General features: G+C 39.3%; 4 protein-coding genes across 5 annotated transcripts; all 4 read left to right on the forward strand.

Annotated features, from left to right (window-relative positions):
* Window positions 1-401: 401 nt before the first annotated feature.
* LOC128438010 (5-hydroxyisourate hydrolase) lies at window positions 402-2,479 on the forward strand. 2 transcript variants are annotated; one of them, XM_053420355.1, is made up of 5 exons: window positions 402-496; window positions 820-878; window positions 1,743-1,882; window positions 1,968-2,103; window positions 2,215-2,479. In XM_053420355.1, exons 2-5 carry the CDS (start codon window positions 825-827, stop codon window positions 2,302-2,304), a joined length of 420 nt encoding a protein of 139 aa, XP_053276330.1. In that variant the 5' UTR covers window positions 402-496; window positions 820-824; the 3' UTR covers window positions 2,305-2,479. The 2 variants fall into 2 exon arrangements, with proteins under 2 accessions (XP_053276330.1, XP_053276322.1); XM_053420347.1 differs by having other exon boundaries at window positions 415-514.
* A 925-nt stretch (window positions 2,480-3,404) lies between these two features.
* pdcd5 (programmed cell death 5) lies at window positions 3,405-6,519 on the forward strand. The gene is made up of 6 exons (XM_053420367.1): window positions 3,405-3,613; window positions 5,127-5,167; window positions 5,446-5,507; window positions 5,588-5,679; window positions 5,781-5,852; window positions 5,941-6,519. The coding sequence occupies exons 1-6, from the start codon at window positions 3,548-3,550 to the stop codon at window positions 5,986-5,988; spliced, it is 381 nt and encodes a 126-aa protein (XP_053276342.1). The 5' UTR covers window positions 3,405-3,547; the 3' UTR covers window positions 5,989-6,519.
* An 882-nt stretch (window positions 6,520-7,401) lies between these two features.
* On the forward strand, window positions 7,402-12,747 carry mvda (mevalonate (diphospho) decarboxylase a). The gene is made up of 10 exons (XM_053422558.1): window positions 7,402-7,573; window positions 7,756-7,826; window positions 8,408-8,522; window positions 8,605-8,751; window positions 10,045-10,244; window positions 10,454-10,528; window positions 10,654-10,872; window positions 11,653-11,768; window positions 11,888-11,996; window positions 12,293-12,747. The coding sequence occupies exons 1-10, from the start codon at window positions 7,402-7,404 to the stop codon at window positions 12,371-12,373; spliced, it is 1,305 nt and encodes a 434-aa protein (XP_053278533.1). The 3' UTR covers window positions 12,374-12,747.
* A 705-nt stretch (window positions 12,748-13,452) lies between these two features.
* On the forward strand, window positions 13,453-16,394 carry LOC128440005 (cytochrome b-245 light chain). The gene is made up of 6 exons (XM_053422571.1): window positions 13,453-13,623; window positions 13,880-13,949; window positions 14,642-14,716; window positions 14,816-14,899; window positions 15,045-15,126; window positions 15,436-16,394. The coding sequence occupies exons 1-6, from the start codon at window positions 13,566-13,568 to the stop codon at window positions 15,622-15,624; spliced, it is 558 nt and encodes a 185-aa protein (XP_053278546.1). The 5' UTR covers window positions 13,453-13,565; the 3' UTR covers window positions 15,625-16,394.
* The last annotated feature ends 395 nt before the right edge of the window (window positions 16,395-16,789 follow it).

Below are 16,789 nucleotides of genomic sequence, written 5' to 3' on the forward strand. Positions count from 1 at the left end.
AACGATCCAACGTGTAATATTAAGGTGAAAGGGATCTATTGACAAGAATTTTATATAAAATAATCCTAGTGATGTTTTCATGAGTGGGTTTCATCTAAATTATACAAATTGTGGTTTTATTTACCCTAGAATGGGCCCTTTCTATTGAAATGCTTCATATTTACATCAGGGGGTCCTCTCTCTGGAGGCTGCCATGTTTGTTGTAGTAGCCCTAACTGGACAAACTAAACACCCTTTGAGTTTTCATGAAAACTGAAGGTTACCACAGGTTCTCTTTCAGGTTCTGAAGAGGAGGATGAGGTGAGGGGTGTTCAGCTGCAACATGCAACTTCAGCACTTCATGTCACTACATTCTAAACCCTGCAACTTTAAATTTGAGAATATTAAACTAAACGCTTGGATGTGAATTACATTGGAACGTGAAGTTGAGGGTGTGTGGGGGGAGGAGACAGAGCACATGTCCTGTCAGTGAGGAAATTCAAGCAGGAAGCTTCAGGTGAGGATAAGTAGCGAGGTAAGAAAATAAAAGAATGTTTCTTTAACTACAATTCACTACAATTGTGCCACTTTAAATGAGCCCCCGTCTCAATGCAGTCGACTGGGATCATTCATTTCCACTGAGTTCAAAGTGCTGGAGGCAGAGTGTGACTAAAGGGGAACTTGCAAAACTGGTCGTCTGTTGACAAAGAGATAAGCACATGTCTACTGAACGGGCCACAAGTTATGCTACTGCAGTCTGATGCTGTTAAATAAACCGTAACATTGCATTCCTCAGTTAAAACTGCTGACCCAGTTTCATTCCCTCATTATATTCTTCAGCACACATGAGTGTGTCCAGGCTGCAGAAACTGAAGGGACATATTTTGCCTGAAAATAAGGTAAGCACAAAACTCTAACTAAACTAACTCTATCAAATAGAAGATTTTTGACTTAACATGATGAATGTTAAGCTACACAGCATTTTACATTCAAACTGATTATAGTATTATAGGGCAACTACATGAACTCTGTGGCTGTGGAGACATTTGCGTTAAATGACTCATCAAATTCAGAGACAGATCTTACATAATATTATATCCAGGGTATTTATTAACATTTACATTTACATTTTACATTCAGATATGATTAACAACTACCTGGTATTGTGGCTTTTAAGTCATGGTGGGAAACCTTCCTCCCATAAAGGTCCATTGTAGTTGTTATAACACTGTTGTTCTGATTTTAACAATTGTTTATGATTTTACCTTGACTATTTTGAATAGTGCATCTGTACTGACATAAAGCACCATGATTTTGTATCTGTGAAAGGAGCCATACAAATATAATCTGATTAAATTACTATGACACCCTGAATGTCCTGTTGTTCAATCATCCTGAGGATATTGTGTAATAAATGGTCATGTTCCCATTTATATATAAGATTAGTTGATGACGGATTAAACTACAAATCTGCATTTAAAATAATTATTGTCATATTGTCTGTTGTGATCTGATGCTTTTCTCTGATGAAAGACACAGAATCACAATTCAAAATTTCTTATAAACATCAGGATGCTCCCATCAACTCTTAGAAATTGTCAATTTGGAATAACCTGGCCAAGATAATTAAAACTTACATGAATTCAGTGTATGTTTGAGAAAACTTGGCCTGTCTGAATGTAATTGTGTAACTTGTCAAGTATATGTGAGAACTATTTGAGATGTGAGCTCATACATTAAAGTCTTACTCCCTTGGTCTTTAGAGCACAGCAATGGCAGGCTCACCAAGTCCGCTCACCACTCACGTGCTGAATACAGCCCTGGGCATCCCTGCTTCGAACGTGGCCCTCAGCCTCTCTCGACAAGTCCCCTCGACCAATGACTGGACACTGATAACCACTGGGTAAAAAAAAAAAATTCTCATTTCAGAGTATCAAACATTAATCTTGCAAACTTCATCACATATCTTACATCTCATGTCTCAACAGGACCACTAATGACGATGGACGTTGCCCAGGGCTCATCACAAAAGAACTGTTCACCCCTGGTGTGTACAGACTGCATTTTGACACCGCTCAGTACTGGGCGAGTATGGGCGACACCAGTTTTTACCCCTATGTTGAGGTGAGGAAACATGTTTGTGTTGACATCGTATGTCTATCCTCTTTTAACCCGTAGTCTGAAGATGATAACAGTCTTTCCAATCAGTGTGATCGTATTGGTTGTTTGTTGCAGATTGTCTTCACTATAAGTGACCCTGGACTGAAGTACCACGTCCCCTTGCTGCTGAGTCGTTTCTCTTACAGTACCTACAGAGGGAGCTAGAGCTCAGATGGGATGAAGTCCTGAGACTGCCTCCATCTATCAGGCACACACTGACAGTGACAATGTCACACAAGGAAGAAACACAATCCTCCATGTAAATTTTGAATGCATTTGAATAATGATGTCATCCTCAATATGACTATTTTGCAGTTAAATAAATAATGTTCTGATATAATCTGTACTAAGGCTTTCTCATTATTTGTTTAATATATTTCACAGTCACTATGACATACAATATTTGTATTGACCCATAGAATAAAGCGTTTCCGATTTGTTTATATTTTGTAAAAATGGAAGTGATTCTTGCTCTTTCTGTGTTTGTAAAGAGGCAAAAGTGGCCAAGTTTAGTAAAGTAAAGATGTCAAAAGAATATTAATTTAATACATACACACAAAATCATAATTATCTGTGTAGTAGCGATGGTGCATTTTTGTTGTATTCAGAAGTAAAAAAAACTATTAACAAACTACACCCATTAAAAGAGCGCGACTACACCACAGTCAAGTGATTTCAACATCACCTCCACTGAATTTGTATATGGCCCACATTAAAAATAAACTTAGGCTTCAGGTCAGATATGTTAAGTTAATTATACTTAACATATCACTGTATTTATATATTCGTGAGGACCGTTGGAAAGTTAAGACTTCGTTTTAGGGTTGGGGTAGAATTAGGTTTAGGTCAGGGTGAGGTTGAGGGTTAGGGTTAAGCATTTAGTTATGATAGTTAGGGTAAGGGGCTAGGGAATGTATAAGGACTAGGGTTAGAGGTATGTCTGGGACTGTCCTCACTAAGATAGAAGTACAAACATGTGTGTGTGTGTGCACGTGTGATTGTTTTTTCTAGCTTTCATATTATTGACTATATTTATGTTTACTTTGTTGACAAGGTTGTGGTCTCTGAGTGTGTTGCATGTATTTTGTGTATTCAATAAAGAAAATACAATATTAAAACAATCTATAGTATAAGCTGAATTTCATTTAAATGTAAAGAGCTTAATTTGAAGGAACCTTCGTCCTCATGAATAAAACCAAAATCAGGAAAATCTTTTTTCTACGGCTGGTGAACTACTCTGTGTTCGATTGCTCCCTCTGCCTGTCGCATGGATCAGTCTCATCCAAATCGACTCCACTTCCTGCGGCTGGGTAGGGCCTTGGCTCCGATGGGAGAATAGTTTGATTTCTTTAGCTCAACGCTTCTCTCATCCTCTCGGACTTAGCTCCATTTTCCCTTTTGTGAAAACATGGCGGACGAAGAGTTAGAGGCGATCCGGCGGCAGAGGATGTCGGAACTACAGGCAAAACACGGGGTGAGGCACTCTACACCAGCCAAGGAGCGTGCTAGCAGCCGCCCATATAAGGGGTGGCTGGGTTCATGCTGCTGCCAGCTAGTGGAGCTAAATCAGTCACCTCACTAAAACAAAGCGGTCCCACAGGGAACACACCGTACATGCTGACTTATTAAAGCCGAGATGAATGTGTGTAAACCGTTTAAAACCAGCTGTGATGAACAGAAACCACAGTAATCACCAGCCTCGCCTCCCTGCTATCTGTGAATCTATTGTGATCCAGCGATCTGACAACGTGAAGCCTCATTGGAGCTAAACGAGTAATAAACCAGTCAAACTGTTTTATCCATGAGACAATAACCTGACTGACATGGCTCAGGTGGATATTTCATTTATTAACGAGATTATCTATTGTTCTGCTAATGATCTGCTAACCCAGAAGGCTGGACAGTTTCTGATCTTAATTTTGTTTATTTAATTATAAACTTATTAAAGAATATAGGGAAATATACTAACTACTACGTTGTAAGACAGTGTTTTACATATACTTACTGTGGTATCCTTTATAATGTAATATCATGAAGGGCTGGACCATAAAGCACTGTCACTGTAATTATGGGAATTTACTTTTCATTAATAGCAGTGAAATCAAAATCAAATATATATGTTGACATAATCCTTATGTGTTGTGTCAAACACTATAAGGATGTACAACACAAAACTGATGTTCATCAGGTTACTTTTTTGTAAAAAAAAAAAAGAAATAGAGTTGAATTTTTCTTGCCATCACTCAGTAGCTAAAATCAGTATTTGAATTTATAAGAAATAATAATGAGACATTTATTGTGATAATTATCAATATCGACCAATATGAGTCTTTTATCTTGATATCATTTTTTCACCCAGCACTAATTTCAAGCAGATCAGTGTATTCATTAAACACAAAGTTTGTTGTTAGATTATTGAACCTTAGTTTCACAGTAAAATGTCAGTGCTTAAATGTCAACGACTACAATGATTACTTGTTAAATAAAGTTTATAATAGAATAATCAACTGCTTTGATAATAAAAAAAATTAAAGCGAAGAATGAAAAAACATTTGCTGGTTCCAGCTCTACCAGTGGGAGGATTTGGCATTTCTCTTTGTCACACACGATGCTAAACTGAGGGTTTGGAAGTGATTGACAGACAAAACAAGACGTGCAGTCGAGCCTTCATCTGATGAAAATAATAGCTGGCATTTTTCTATATGTTCTGCTACTTTATAGAGAAAACAAATTCACTTGCTAAAAAAAATAATCTGCAGGATAATCCATAATGAAAACAATTATCACAGACCTTGTTTTGAGTTAGAAACTGGCACCATTACATTAACAGTCTGTTCTCCAGCGAGCACTGAGAGGTTAAAGTAGTCTCCCACTGACTATATACATAGTTAATGCCCTGATACATACAGTATATTGTACATATCATTAGTGTACTCTCCCTCTAACCCACTGTTATTATCATGTTGCTGTCTCGCATGTTCTTCCAGGATGCTTCAAATAATCAGCAAGGAGAGGAGGCCAAACAAAGGTGAGATGTGTTCAATACTTATAGCAATTCTAGTTTATTTATATACTCTACATTGACTTCTCTGCAGATCTGGAAACTCTTTATGACCTTTAAATTGAATATCAACTTTTCCAGAATCGCAGTTTATTTAAAAAACAATGAGAATTTAAATCTGTGGAACTAATCTGATTCTCTACCGGAATTTATGTTTATGTTTTTGTTTTATTTTTACTTTGTCTTGTATCCAAAGAGTATTTTATAGATGCTATTGTGGGAATATAATGACTTTATATTTACAGAGAGGGTGAAATGAGGAACTCTATATTGGCCCAAGTTCTTGACCAGTCTGCCCGTGCCAGATGTAAGTCTGCTCTCAAATTCATATTCTAGCCTTTTGAAATTTTCGTTTGGAAATGAATCCTGTTTACTCTTTTTCTTCAGTAAGCAATCTTGCTTTGGTGAAGCCAGAGAAGGCCAAGGCAGTTGAAAATTATCTCATTCAGATGGCTCGCTATGGGAAGTTGGGAGGAAAGGTAAGAGCCTGTCTTCTGAAGCTTGAAGGGCTGTGTATGTGGCTGTATGCGTATATTCTCTCACATGGCAGCATTGCAATGACCAGATTCTCTCTTGTCAGATTTCGGAGTCAGGCTTGATCGAAATCCTCGAAAAGGTCAGCCAGCAAACAGAGAAAAAAACCACTGTCAAAGTAAGTGCCTCTGAAATGTTGCATACGTTTGGTGCATTTATTTTTCTCTAGTGCAGCTGACTTTTTTTTTTTTTACATCTTCTCACAGTTCAACAGACAGCGGGTGATGGACTCAGATGATGACGATGATTTCTAACTCTCAATTGGAGCCCTGGAATGAGCCAAGAAATCGGGAGAAGAAATGCTTTACTTGGAATCGGATAGCATCTCGAATCAGCGAATTCCAGTTAGCTTAAATCCTGGGATGCTTTGGGTCTCTGGAAAACACACCAAGACATGAGGTTGACATTGTGGCATCAGTGGTGGGGGGTAGAATACACACAGTGTCAAATAAGGAGGTCTTTTGTGACCCTTTTCTGTCAAGTTGACACAAATTTGCACTGCATATGTTGTACCCCTGACAACTCACAGCACTGTGTGACTCCTCTTGTTCTTCGTGTTAGTTACTCTTTTATTTCTCCATGGTCGATTTCTGTTCTTCATATGTATAAGGTTAGATAAAATGCAAAACTCTGCGGATGCATTTTATCTAGAGTGATCATTTAATAAAAAAAATTGTTTGCATTCAGGGCCAGTTTCCTGTCACACCTGGATGTTGCACTTGGATATTTTCTTTTGCAGACATGTATCTTGAAGGTTTACATACAAATAAAAAAGAAGCCTTAAATTCACGTTTTGCTTATTTCTAAGGGAACCATTTCTAGTTTTTAACCGCTTAAGAGGTTAACATCTTGGGTTTTAACACAAATTCTGTTCCACTGGGTTGGACAATTTTTTCAGACAGTATTCAGTTCAGAATCAAGATTTTTTTAATAAACCACAAAGCTGAAACCTGACTTATTTAGTTATGTGTAAGATACTTTGTGTCATAAAATTAATTGCTTTGGAAGTTTTGAAATCCTTTAATTTAAAAAACAATTATGACAAGTTATGATCCTGCATTGATTTTTTTCTTAACTTAAATGCATGTAAACATATCCTTTACATTCCTATTAAACAGTAAAGAACAGTATTAGTAACACTTATGCAGACGGTTGCCTCTGCCATTGTTAAACAGTTTTCATCATTGTTTCTTATGCATTTAGCCACATATAAATGTAATTGGTCAAGGTGCAAAGTGTAGTCATTTATTAGTTTAATGTCTATTTTATGAGATATTCATGCTCTTTACATTTTGTGTAAGTATAGTTATAAAATATTTCTAATTGAATGTGTGATAGGAGTAGTACAGAGTATAAATACTTGAGTATTTCAGTTAAACTTCACATGTACTTATTAATGTATATTCACGCTTGTATATGTGTGTCTTTATATATATATATATATATTAGAATGACAGTATTGTACATGTGTAATAGTTGACAGCAGACAGTGTGTGTGTGTGAGGGGGACGGTCTCTATCCTTGCCCCATTTTCGCACGACCGTGGTCAGATGAGTTCTCATTGGCTATTACGTCCCCTCCATCAAAACGGCTCGTCTCTGATTGGTGGACGCCTGAGCCACATGTTCAACACCAGCCAATGAGGCGACAGCTTAACGCTCCAGTCGATGACAGGGAAGCTGCAGAACACGAGAGGAGCAGCGACAGTGACTGATGAACCGCACCAGTACCGGTACACTACAAACTGCTGGTTTCACTGGTTGTGCCTGGAGAGAAACATGGAGAAGCCGAACACAGTGACCTGCTGCGCTCCTGTGAACATCGCTGTCATCAAATACTGTGAGTATGTCCTCTGTTGCTGTGGGTCAAACCCGGTTTAAACGAACAGACGTGTGTTTCCTGAGTGTGACCCGGGGGTCAGGTATTAGTAAACACTGGTCACTTGTGTTGTTTCACACATTTACACAGTTCGACACCGACGCTCGGTAATTTACTGTGTGTTCAACTCGTGTGCTTTTCAGGGGGGAAGAGAGCTGAAGAACTAATTCTCCCCATTAACTCGTCCCTGAGTGTCACACTGCACCAAGACCAGGTATTTAAGTCAACAACCATCTGACCAACAGTGTGTGTGTGTGTGTGTGTGTGTGTGTGTGTGTCTTTGTGTTTGTGTGAGAACAGTAGGTTTTCCAGATGTCCTCTTTTGCTCCTGTCCAGAGCTGCAACAGTGAATGAGTGTTTTTTCCTGCTTTCATATCAATCAAACTTTATTTGTAAAGCATCTTTCATACAGTTTAGTGCAGCTCAAAGCACTTCACAACCGACTGATGTTTGCTGTGAAATACAACGTTATTGTATAACGTTTACGTTATAAAGCTATAATAACAACACAAAAGGATAAAATAGATGAGATAAATATGTAAAAAGTCAAAGGGGGATGAAAACAAATAATCATATTAAGACTTATAAAGACTCCAGAAACCTTGAAATATCTCGGAGCAGAGCTGGTGTCTGGGCAAAGTGTCAACAACCATGTGACAAGGTTGCTGTAAAAAGCTAACTTACCAAATAACTCAGCATAAATACATGATCCCAATTTAAAAAAGATTGATGGTGCTTTTGAATTGTGCACGACGTGTCCTACGTGTTGTAAAATATTTGGTTTCTTCTGTTTAGCTGAAAACAACCACAACCGTTGCAACGAGCAGATCATTCCAGGAGGATCGAATATGGCTCAACGGCAAAGAGGAGGACATAACCCATCCAAGAATACAGTCCTGTCTCAGAGAGAGTGAGTCCTGTCTGTTTTGTCTCATCCTCTGCCAGTCCCAGAGAGTGTAGTTTAATGTCCTTCTTCTGTGTTCTGTACGCAGTTCGAAGATTGGCGCGGAAGAGACGTAACGATGGAGACCCTGGTTCGAATTTGACCGGTTTGTCCCAGAAAGTCCACATCTGCTCAGTTAATAACTTCCCCACTGCTGCAGGACTCGCCTCCTCCGCTGCTGGATTCGCCTGCCTAGGTGAGAAAACTATCATAATTAATGGAATATAATCACACTAATGTTAATTCCCAACAGTTGCCTACAAACTACATTGTGTTGCCTCTGTCCATTCTTCGATGTGAATAGTTGCACAAACCTAAAGGAATGGTTAATCCAATAATGAAAGTTTGAGTCCTTGATACACTTCTGGAGTTTCAGGGGTAAACATTGTTAGAGCAGAATCCAATACAGTTGAAGTCAATGGTGAGTCCTTCTTCAGACCTAGTAAAACAACAGACAAACCATAACATGCCTCCATACAGCTCCTGTGGTTTCGTCAGAGTGTCTGGAAGCCCTGACATAAATTTTCGACTCCATCGAGGTCATTGTCATCTTGTTTTTATATCTTTCTATGAGGTGCATTCAGGGACCGTCGGAAATGCTAATGTCCGCCAGCTTAGCCACTTCTGTTGGACTTTTAAGCTTAAAACAAGGTGGAAAATACCTTGTTTCCAGTAGAATAGGAATGTTGGGGCTTCCAGACATTTGTATGACAACACACGAGCAGTATGGAGGCATGTGACGTTTTTTCTGTGGTTTTATTACGTCTGAAGATAGGTCACTAATCAACTACACCGTTTACTCCTGAAATTCAAAAGGTGTTTTGTGGACTAAAACACTTTACTCCTCCACTGAACTATCCCTTTAAGTATCATTTAACCCAGACATGGGCAAAGTACGGGCTCTTTAATCCGGCCCGCCGAACTTTTCCAAATATAAAAAAAGAAAAATGAATGGCACTTACTTATAGCACTTTGTAGTTTTGCTTTATTTAAAAAAAAATTGTACTTTCTTGCTTGTGGTTCTGGGTTTGTACCCTCTGGGTTGAATGCACTTATTGTAAGACGCTTTGGATAAAAGCGTCCAGTAAATTGACCAGGAGTTAGGTGTATAGGGCTGGAAAGGGCACATGATCTCCCTTCACTTTTTCGCTTTGCCCTGTGAGCCCTTCTGTAAAATGAAATCCAATCGAAAGCTGTATGCCTGATATGCCGAGAGTACAACATCAACCGTCGAGTATTTGTTAAATTGCCTTGCAAATAAATGCTTTGCTACTTGTTAAAGGCCAAATCCTTTCATGTAATGATTTTTCCATGTAATTTATATTAGTTCACAAAAAAAACCTCCATCCATCTGGTCCTGGCCCGGCCCCTCTGTCAAATTTTAGAACCCATTGTGGCCCGCGACTCAAAAAGTTTGCCCACCCCTGAATTAACCTCATGGAGAAATTTAGTTTTGACAAACTACTAAGAGTTTGTGTCTCTGTTGCAGTTTACACTCTGGCTCAGGTGTTTGGCATTGAGGGGGAGTTGTCTGGCATCGCTCGGCAAGGCTCAGGCAGCGCCTGCAGGAGTATGTATGGGGGTTTCGTGCAGTGGATCATGGGGGAAAAAGATGACGGCAAGGACAGTCTCGCGCAGCAGGTGGAACCAGAGACTCACTGGCCTGAGCTCAGAATCCTCGTTCTTGTGGTAAGTGTGATTATGTGTGTGTGTGGGAGAATGAAAGACTAAACGTGTGCCTGTGTTGGCACATACGTTCTCTACGTTGAAAAGCACTTGCCTGTTGTTTGTACTTGTATAAATAAGAATAGTAACATAAACTTGTACTTCACGTCCTCACTGTAAATGAGATTAGTACAAAGTTACAACGGCTGTAATTTGATGTGTTTTTCTCACAGGCCAGTGCTGAGCGTAAACAAGTGGGCAGCAGCTCTGGGATGCAAACCAGTGTACAAACTAGCTGTCTATTAAAGGTAATGTGTTCACCCTCCAACACGCATGAATAAATATACTAACATCACTGTCAGTACGTTGCATTTAGACCCAGTTGACTGATACTCACAAGAGGGTGTATTTCCATTCTTTCCTCTGTGTGCAGCATCGGGCTGAGTCTGTTGTCCCCGGCCGAATGGTGGAGATGATCGAAGCGGTGCAGAAAAAGGACTTCACTGCGTTTGCTGAGCTGACCATGAAGGACAGTAACCAGTTCCACGCCACCTGCCTCGACACGTACCCTCCAATCTTCTACCTCAATAATGTGTCTCGACAGGTCATCAACTTGGTGCATCGATATAACAGGCACTACGGGGAGACCAGGGTGAGTGACCTCTCAGCTCGGAGACACAGCTCCTAGAAGACAGACAACATTGAGGCAGGAACATGTTTGTTAATCTAGTGTTACATTCGTCCATCTAGATCACCGTCTGTGTACCTTTTTCCATACAATTATCACTGCATATAAACACATTGTTTAATGGTAAATGGTTTTGTATTTATATAGCGCTTTTCTAGTCTTCATGACCACTCAAAGCGCTTTACAGTACAGTTTTACATTCACCCATTCACACACACATTCATACAGTGCATCTATTCGCAGTACTTTCTTATTCTATGGGGGGCGATTCAGGGTTCAGCATCTTGCCCAGGGACACTTCGGCATGCAGATGGGTCAGACTGGGGATCGAACTGCCGACCTTAAGGTTGGAGGATGAACACTCTACCCCTCAGCCGAAGCCGCCCACAGACGCAATTTAAAAACTGTTATCACTTTATTATAATTTTCTAATTGATTAAGAGTGATTCAGTCCACTGCAAAAAAGAAACATAGCATTATACAACTTCAGAGCAAACAATGCAAACTACAAACATCATTTGTATGTGATGGTGTCTATGTTTTGTAATAATATATTTCACACAGTGTGGGTAACTGTTGTTGCCCCCTCAGCTCTATATTACTACCACAGAGAGTCTGTTCTCACAGCTGAGTTTCAGAGCTGTTGTAATAAATATGTGAAACTTATATCGTAGTCTCCTGACTTGGAAACAGAGAAACTCTATATCTTTATATGACAGTCCCCATCGGTTTGTTTCCTTCTAGGTGGCCTACACTTTCGACGCAGGGCCCAACGCAGTGATCTTCACGCTACAGCAGCACGTTCCTGAGTTCATCCAGGTGGTCCAGCATTTCTTTCCCCCAGAAACCAACGGAGGACAGTGAGTTAACAGTTCCTGGACTTTACCTCTTAGTTCTCTGATAGGTACCTTTCTGTACTATTGTAAATATTAAGGTGTGTTTTTCTTTCAGCCCTCTCAGTTTTTTTCTTTTTCTACAGGTTTATTAAGGGTCTTCCAGGTCACTGTGCTTCACTTTCTGAGGATCTAAAGCAGGCGATTGGTCTAGAGCCCATGCCGAAGGGAATAAGCTACATTATTAGTACCAAGGTACACATACACACACTCGCACACACAAGATTAGATTCATGTCTGCATTTCCTTTAAACATGCTTATGTAACACTATGTTGCATTACTTTGGTTGAGTATTGTAGCACATAGTGTATTGTACATCAGCTCTTCTGCTTTACAGACACAACAGTAGAGAATCAGTCCAGTCTTTGACGTTTGTTATTCAGGTTTAGATGTAATTCATGCTTTTAATTCTGATGTATTTTAGACATTAACACTCAGACACTTCAAGAGGCTTCTCTGGTTAAAGTCGGATCTTGTTTTGTTTTTCAAGGCTGGACCAGGCCCGTGTGTTGTGGAGGATTCCACTGAGCATCTGCTTGGATCTGATGGTCTGCCTAAGAAGACTGCATGATGCCCTGCAGACCTGAAGAAGCAAAGTTCCCCAGAGCAGTAAAGAAGCCGATTGTGGTCCTAAATAACTTTCTTTACAAACACCAGGCATCTCTTTTACCTCTATTGGTGCTTATATTTCTCCCTTCATGTCTCAAATTGAACTGGTTTCCCTCAGTCTTTACACTACACTGTATTCTTCGAATATGTTTTCATAGCTTGCAATATTTCTAAGAGACAGTTATTACCTTCGCCAAGGATGGTTATGATTCCATGCTGTGTCTGATTATTATGGTTATTTGACAATAAATGGATACTTGTAAACATACAGAACCTATTTCAGTGATGTTCCTCTTATTCTGTAAAATAGAATAAAATATATTTTCGTCAGTAAAATGTGGTTCATTGTTGTTTTGGCATAGTAATTTATACTGTCATAACATTACAAGATTAGATTTAGCTTCTTCTTTATGGAACTAACTTGGAATTACACTCTGTAGGCAAGTTTAAAGTTCTTTTAATATAATGTTTCATAAAACAATGTGATTTTACATAATTCATGTTCACCACTGATTCCCAAATGTCTCTGTGTGGGTGATTCAGTTTATTTGCTGAGTCTTACATGTGTTGTTTGTTATCTGTCCCCACTTGAATTTGTAAATGCCTCGATGATCACACAAAGCAAACACAGGACCAGGACTTCTTGGCAGAAGAGATATGGGAGCTTCCTGGATAAATAGATAAATAAAACAGATGACAACAAAACATGAAAATAACATCTTATACATACTTTTACATACATTGCCAAGCTGCTTACTTCTAGTTTTGAAACTTGGAGCATATTAAAAAGTGTAAAAGCCAAATGTGCTTTGAAAACACATCGATTGGCCAAATGTTTGACTGAGAACTCACTCATTCCTCCATTGATGGACAAATCTTATAAAAGTGTTTAGACTTAATCCATCAATATTTAAAAGTGACTCCAAATCCACCTGTTCTATTGTTAGATTACCTGTCTGGTTTGTCTCACTCCTTTGGGAAATGACGTCAAATGGGGCGTGGTGGTTTGTCGAAGCCCCTCCCCCCGCTCGCACATGCACACACCTCACATCTCGGAAAACACATCTTCTTCCTTGTAGAGTCGATCAAAGCTGCGAGTCAGTGAGGGAACTTTCAGAGTGTTTCAGAGCACTGAGACTGAGGAGGTGAACACTATGGGTAAGATAGAGTGGGCGATGTGGGCCAATGAGCAGGCTCTGGCTTCAGGACTCAGTGAGTATTTCTTTGTTTTTCCACATTCCAACCTGGATTGTTATTATTCTGCTTCAGCATTGTAACATTAGATATTTACATGCATCTGTAACTTTATATGTATTTTAGTGAAAACTTAAATTCGCAGCCTTAAAGTAAATGTTTGCTTCATCACAAGCTTGTATCTTTGTTGAGAGTCAAGTAAAGTGTGTATGTTTTCACACTTATATTTGTTGTATTCTCATTTTTATTTCATCTTCCTGTTTGCTCCTTTCAGTTCTGCTCACTGGAGGTATTGTGGGGGTGGCCGGACAGTTCAGGGGCTGGCAGTTTGCTGCTTACGCTGTGTATCCTTCATATACTTTTCATAATTCATAACAACCCAGTTAAATATCTTCCTATACTTTATCTTATTGAAAAGATAACTCTTTGAACGTAAGATTTAGTTGTAAGTGGTTTTGGATAAAAACAAATAACTCTAATTTAACATATTCTAAAGAGGAGACACGTTTATGTTGCTACATTGTGAAACTTATGTACAATACCATGCTGTGTAAGAATTCATACATCACAAGCATAAACGCACAAATGAGATTTAGATTTAGGCTCAAATATAGGGTGGAAAGTAAATTGATGCCACAACCTAACAAGATCATGTATATTTATAGTATGTTATACTTGACACATGGAAACAGCATCGATAGGAGCTGAAATACCCTCTGTGTGCAAAGTTAACATTTAAACCTGGCATCATTTTCTATGGATTTAAGGCTTAAACTAATATATAATAAGTCTCAAATGTGCCTGCCTCTATCGAGATACAAGAGTTATGATTTATTTTACACTGGAGAACATGACAGTAGTAATTGTTCTCTCTGAATTCTCACTGTATTGCAAATGTTCCTTTCTGTCAGAAACAATCAGTAAATTCATCAGGTCCAATAATGTTTATTTAAACTCACTCAGATTTGCTGTCAGTCATATGGTTATTGTGACCTATTGAACCATGTGACATGAATCAACCTTGACAGAAAACTAGTGCTGCCGGAGTGTTTGTGTGTCTTCTGGAGTATCCCAGGAGCAAGAGGTCCAAGGGCACGAGCATGGAGAGAACGTGAGTGATGTTTTAACATTTTAGATGTTTGTAACATAATCATCTGTAGTTATATATTGCAATGCTCATTCTTCACTTCTGATTCTTGTTCTGCGTCAGGGGTCAGCACTGCTTCACTGTGGTTGTAAAAGCATTCGGGCCATTGACAAGGAACTACTACGTCAGAGCATTTCTGCATGCTGCGTGAGTGAACTTTATAATACTCTTTCCTCTGCTGAACAGCATTCCTCTCATTGACATTCAATCTGTCCAACAAAAGATGAATTCCTTGTCATCTGGTCTTTTCTTCTGAAAGTCTCTTTGTGTCCTTTGGTCTTTTTTTTTTCAGAATCTGTGTTCCTGGAGGTTTCATGCTCGCCACAGTCCTCGGTTGCGTCTGCCTCGGCATCGCCAGCCTCATCTACCTGTCGGTGAGTTGGAAGTAGTCACTGTATTATTCTCCAGTCAGGCAGGTTAAATATTGTCTACCTTGATAAAGTTGCGAGCTGAAGGAAGTAAGTGGCCGGTTGATGGTAACAAGGAAGAGATTGTTTTATTACAGTTTCCTCTATTGAGACACAGCCCTTTGGTTATGAAAGCTGACAGTCAAGGGTGTGACTGAATTCTTCAACAGGTCTAAATTTGGCAATTAACCCTAAGTTTGAATCATGTTTAACTGGATTTACAATACACACAACCATTACTGACCTGCATTCTTTATCATGTTCTCGCTTTTATAGGCAGCTATCCATGGCGAGCACTGGGAGCCCATTCTGCCACGGAAGGAGGTTCGAAAGCCGGGGGACAGCATGAAGAACCCTCCTCAGAATCCACCTCCGAGACCTCCTCCAGAGACGCACAGGAAACGGGTGGACGACCTGGAAGGAGCCGCCTATGACAACCCTTTCTCTGTTACTGACAATGAGTAACCGGCCCAGCGCCCCGTCCTCTGTGTGTCATCCAGTATCTGCACTGAGAGCTTGGAAATGTTAAAAACCAGTCACAGCGGGACATCACCAGGTTCTGTGAGTCTGGTGACTGAACAACATCCTTTATACCTGCAATGAAATATGTCAATACATAAACATATTTTACTGATGAACAAAACACAGAGGAGATACACGTAAATGAAGTAGCTGCTTAGTGTCAACCACATGTATTTTTACTGCTTTGGTTAAGGTGTAAACCAGTATATGTTTCTGAACAAACCACCATGTATTTTAAGCTGTGTTGAGTATTGTGTTGTCTTGCATAGTTTTCCCATTATATTGTATAATGTATATAGTGTATTACCGTGTGTTCATATCCCTTTTATATTTCTGTATTTCTAAGTCAACTAATCAATATACTGAAAAGCTACATTTTACTGTTTGCTATAAATTGACACGTATTTGGCCAGTGTCAGCCTGTCATTGACCACACATCATTTTTTTCTCTACTTTTAATGTCTCGTAAATTAACCTGTTGAATCTTATCATGTTTTCGGTTGGTACTTTCCTGCCTCTGATTTTACAATCCTCCCTCTCAGAATTATTTTCGGTGATGACATTTGCAACTTCCCCCTTTCGCAAACAAGGGCTTTCAATATACCAGAATTTCCTGCTCTTGTCTCAACTGTTTCTTTTCTGACATTCTTGTCACATTGCAATCTATTGTTTGCTCGTGACAGAAAAATAAAAGACAATTTCATTTGGCGTAACTTCTAGTTGTCAAACATGTTTCACCTTGGTGTCATGTCTCGTCTCTTGTTACATGATTTTTCTTTTTGTCAGTCACAGCTGACCTGTGAAGCAGCTGGAGGAGGTAAGATGTTACTTCCTCATTTTAATTTGTGGGGCTGTAACACGTAAGACACACCAACAATGTAAAATGCTGAATGGAGTTTTTATACATCCATGAATGCTTTTTAACTTAAAGTCCTATAGTCTCATGTTCACAATCATTCGGATCAAGGCTGATTATAATAAAGAGTGATTTAAAACTTGCCAGTCTTGTTCAGGCACTTTTACTCACGTTACCACCTCTTTCTGCTTGAGAGATCATCAGACTTAGAGACCTGAGCAGTTAACATTTTGCTTAAGATAATTCATACAA

Source organism: Pleuronectes platessa, chromosome 1, assembly GCF_947347685.1.
Source record: "Pleuronectes platessa chromosome 1, fPlePla1.1, whole genome shotgun sequence".
In the NCBI taxonomy this organism is placed as follows: Eukaryota; Metazoa; Chordata; class Actinopteri; order Pleuronectiformes; family Pleuronectidae; genus Pleuronectes; species Pleuronectes platessa.